The 4,166-nt window shown below is 43.7% G+C and overlaps 1 protein-coding gene across 1 annotated transcript in view; it reads left to right on the top strand.

The window, feature by feature from the left end:
• EGFL6 (EGF like domain multiple 6) overlaps positions 1 to 4,166 on the top strand; it is a 105,806-nt gene that overhangs the window by 98,436 nt on the left and 3,204 nt on the right. Inside the window, exon 11 of the mRNA XM_019525116.1 lies at positions 1,536 to 1,801. Within this exon, the coding sequence (XP_019380661.1) occupies positions 1,536 to 1,801 (266 nt within the window). The remainder of the gene's footprint in view (positions 1 to 1,535; positions 1,802 to 4,166) is intronic.

Raw genomic sequence — 4,166 nt, forward strand, 5'->3', positions numbered from 1 at the left:
CCACATCCTTTTTGAATTGTGGAGCCCAAACCTGGACACAGTACTTCAGCTGTGGCCTCACCAAGGCCGAGTACAAGGGGAGAATGACGTCCCGGGATTTGCTTGAGAAGCATCTATGGATGCAAGCCAGTGTTTTGGTCACTTTACTAGCCACAGCATCACATTGCAGGCTCATGTTCATCTTGTGGTCAGTCATGACCCCCAAGTCCCTTTCATCTGTAGTGCTAACTAGCGTAGCACTGCCGAGCCTATAAGCATGCTGCAGGTTTTTCCTCCCAAGGTGGAGAACCTTGCATTTTTCGGTGTTGAACACCATCAGGTTCTTGTCTGCCCATTTCTTGAGCCTGTCAAGATCTGCCTGGATCGCCCTCTTGTCCTCAGGTGTGGATGCTTTACCCCAGAGTTTGGTGTCGTTGGCAAACTTGGCCAGTCCGCTTCTGACTCCAATGTCCACATCATTGCTGAAGATGTTAAATAGTATAGGCCCTAGGACAGAGCCTTAAGGGACTCCGCTGGTGACTGCGCACCAAGACGATTGGCTCTCATCGACCACCACCCTCTGGGTCCTACCGCAGAGCCAATTCCCTAGCCAGCAGATCATGGTGAGGTTGAGGCCGCAGTTAACCAGTTTACCCAAGAGGTGATCGTGGGATGCCAGATCATACTTCATATTTTTCTCCTTCATCCTCACTCTCTTTCTCCAATGCCTTTATGTCCTTTTTTGCATCCTTTGTCTTTCTGTTTAGCTAATTCCCCTCAAGAACTCACCTGAAATTGTCATCCAAAACCTGGAACTACCCAGCATTTGCTGACTGACTATTCATTCTTCCCATTTGCCATATTCGCTTCCAAGGGAGGTAGTGCTCTCCCCTACCTTGGGAGTCTTTTAGAGAAGGCTGGAGAAATATCTGGCTGGGGTCATCTGACCCCAGCACTCTTTTCTGCCTAGGCAGGGAGACGGACTCGATATACTGTTGAGGTCCCTTCCGACCCTAGCATCTATGACTCTATAGTCCTTTTTTTTACCTTTTGTCTGTCTTATCTATATAGATTACAAGGATTCAGATCAAGGAATTGTCAGTTACTCTGTTAGGTTTCTACATTGCAAAGAGCAGTGTTGTGTAGAAATACCATAGCTAGTGTTAAGCAAGCCTGTTTAGGAACTGGGTTGCTCCAGCAAGATGCTCCATCCAAACTAATTTACTCTGCCAAGAATCAGGGATTTATATGGTTGACATTCCAAGAAAGAGTATGCACTGAACTGAGTATATATTTCCTATGAAATTTATAAGAAAACAAATTTCAAGCTAGTACAAAGGACCACTGCAATTAAAGATGAAAAAATGCATCTAATCAATCCTCCATCAGGGCAAGACAGTATTCATCATTCCCTTTTTCTAGGTTTGTTTTAAATAATTTAAGTAATGAAGCTTCCACTTTATTTTCTTAGCAAACTAGCACTGAGTTTACTAAAAAAAATATTTCTCATAAAGCACCCATACACATGAAGATGTCTTGTCCTCTTCCATTACAAGGTGAAGGATACTATATGGCAATTCCAGCTTTTCTGGGACGGAAGAAGGATGTTGGCCGTTTGAAACTTCTCCTCAGTGACCTCAAGCCAAGGAGCAGCTACTGTTTGATTTTCAACTATAGACTTGCTGGAGAAAGAGTGGGGAAACTTCGAGTTTTTCTGGGCAGCCACAGAAGTACTCCTGTTTGGGAGCAGAGCAGAGGAAAAAATAAAAGGTGGAGGACTGGAAAAATAGAAGTACTTCAGGGGGTTGAAACCACTAAGATTGTAAGTAAAGATGGAAACCGATTACCACAACTAGCACAACAGCTGACATTTCCTGAGCCTTAAGCATTTTCTAGACTGTTTTATGAGTATTAATAGTATACAACTAAAAGGCTTTGATTGTGGTGAGAAACGGGGGCCCAACATCACCAAAAATTTCTAGGGGGCAAATAAAAAGGAGTTTCCTGTTGAAACTCCAGTGGATATTTAGCTAGACAGAATTTATTTACCTGAGGTGGCCAAGAGATTGAGTATAAAAACCCTTCCATTTTGTGAAATGCCATCCAATCTTTAAGGATCACAACTTGTTGAACCTCTGTTTTGACCCAGGCAAAAAACTCAAAAAACCTAAATACATGCACAGAAGGAAAAGAACAGTCCCTCTACCACCATAACTTTTAAAGAGTATCACATAGGCTTTGAAGAATTTCAGCTCACTTTGGGTTACATTTCCTGAGAACCGCTGAATGATAACTTGTGTGCATTTTTCTCTGTGTCCACTCATAGGGCAGAAGCTATCCTGTACAATTGCAAATATGAGTATTAGAGACCAGACTGTATCCAGTGTGGCCTCACGGTCAGGCTAACTGGTTTTGTTTTCTTCATTTGAACAGATGTGGTGGGCCTGCCACACCTGCTGATACATATCCAAAAAGAAGTGCTTCCTCCAGCCAGTACACTGGGGGCTAGAGTCTTTGACACACATGACTTAAGTTTTGTGTTGTGTTGGAACAAATAGGGAAGCAAAGGTGACTATACCTCGTTTACAGCTCCCAGTTTCTGGAGCCAGTCAGGGAATGCTAAGAGCAACCTAAAGCCTGCAGTCCCAAAGGACCTGGTCCAGCAGCAGTAGTATAGACCTGCTCCCAACATATCTTTTTTTCCCCCCAAGAGCCAGGATGTGAGCAATGGAAAGCCAATATGCCAGCTTTAAACATGCTGGGATGCCCTTTACAGAAAAGGGAATCCACAGATTTTGCATGTACATGATTTTCCAGCTGTCTTGCTGAGCAGTGGCCAGTCTGCTCTGTTGTAGAGAACATGTTCAATTTAAATTTCTGTTTGAAATGTTAGGCTTTGGTTGTCATTTACATTAAGGTTCTTTTACATTACTGGGGCACTGTGAGGGATTTGCACACAGTGTGGGGGCATCAGTATAATCTGTACATAATTTAAAGCTCTTTGCTCTGACACAGTTGTGCAGAAGAGCTTAATGTAAATGAAAATCAGGCCCTGTTATGCTAGGGGACCAATTCAGAAGAGGACTGTGGTGCCTATAGTGTGGATTAAACAACATTTAGACATGCAAGTGAATGTAAGCAATCAAAAAAAATCCCAGCGTAATTATGTAGGTACTTGAGAGTTTATAGAAGCTTAAGCTTTCAGCACTAAAATTACTGAGGTGTCTAAACAGCTGTTACTGTACTTTCTCGGCTAGCCTGAGCATTTAGGCCTGACTAAGGCCATTTGGAGTTAATACACTTGGTGTCCCTGTACTGATCTCTTCTTACAGTTCCAGTCCAGTAAACCAGTGCATACCTACCAAACACTGACACCAGTGAGTTCAGCACAGAGCACAATGCCCACAGCCGTTTCTATGAAAAAACAGTAGTAGTAATCAATCACCTTTTATAGAGTAGTCTAGTGCCTGGAGCACTCATCCAGAAAGTGGAAGACTTGGGTTCTTGTCCCTTCTCAGCCTTAGTGGGTTAAAAGCCAGGTCTTTCATCTCCCAGGAGATGCCTTAACGCTCCCACCCCCCAATGTCCACTCTCATGCTAAGGCTAGGCTACTGTGCAGAGAAGAACACAGGGTTCCTGGAATCAGAAAAAGAAATAGGGAAAAGAAGTGTGATTTGGCAATCTAAGCCCATAACTTCTTGTCCTAGCCTCTGTGTACACAGAAATTAATTGGTCATCTTCCTTTATACAAGACCTCTTTTTGTATTTGAAGTGTTATAAAATTCCTCTCCCTTTCAGCCTTCTCTTGACTTAAATAAACTCAGTTCTTCCAACCTTTCCTCATCTGTACTTTTTTCTAGACTCGGAATTCTTTTTATAGTTCTCCTTGACTCTCTCCAACTGAAGCCTCAACAGAGCCAAATAGGTGATGATAGGGCTTGGTAACCAATTAGTAATGGGAAACCAGCTTCCAACCTGGCTGCTTCCCTGAGCTGCTGTTCTGCTGCTGCTGCCCCTGCTGTTGTTTCCTACCCAATGCAGCCTCTACAAAAATGTGCTGCTGAATAGCCTGGTGAGCAACAATTGGAAGTGGCTAATTGCGTGGCAACTGTAAGCAGAGGCTGCAGTGGTGGAGGGGGGAGGTCAAGAGTGCAGCCCACCACACAGAGTGGGGACAGAGGGGCAGC

Source organism: Gavialis gangeticus, unplaced genomic scaffold (assembly GCF_001723915.1).
Source record: "Gavialis gangeticus isolate Ggan-Ray unplaced genomic scaffold, GavGan_comp1, whole genome shotgun sequence".
Classification (NCBI taxonomy): domain Eukaryota; kingdom Metazoa; phylum Chordata; order Crocodylia; family Gavialidae; genus Gavialis; species Gavialis gangeticus.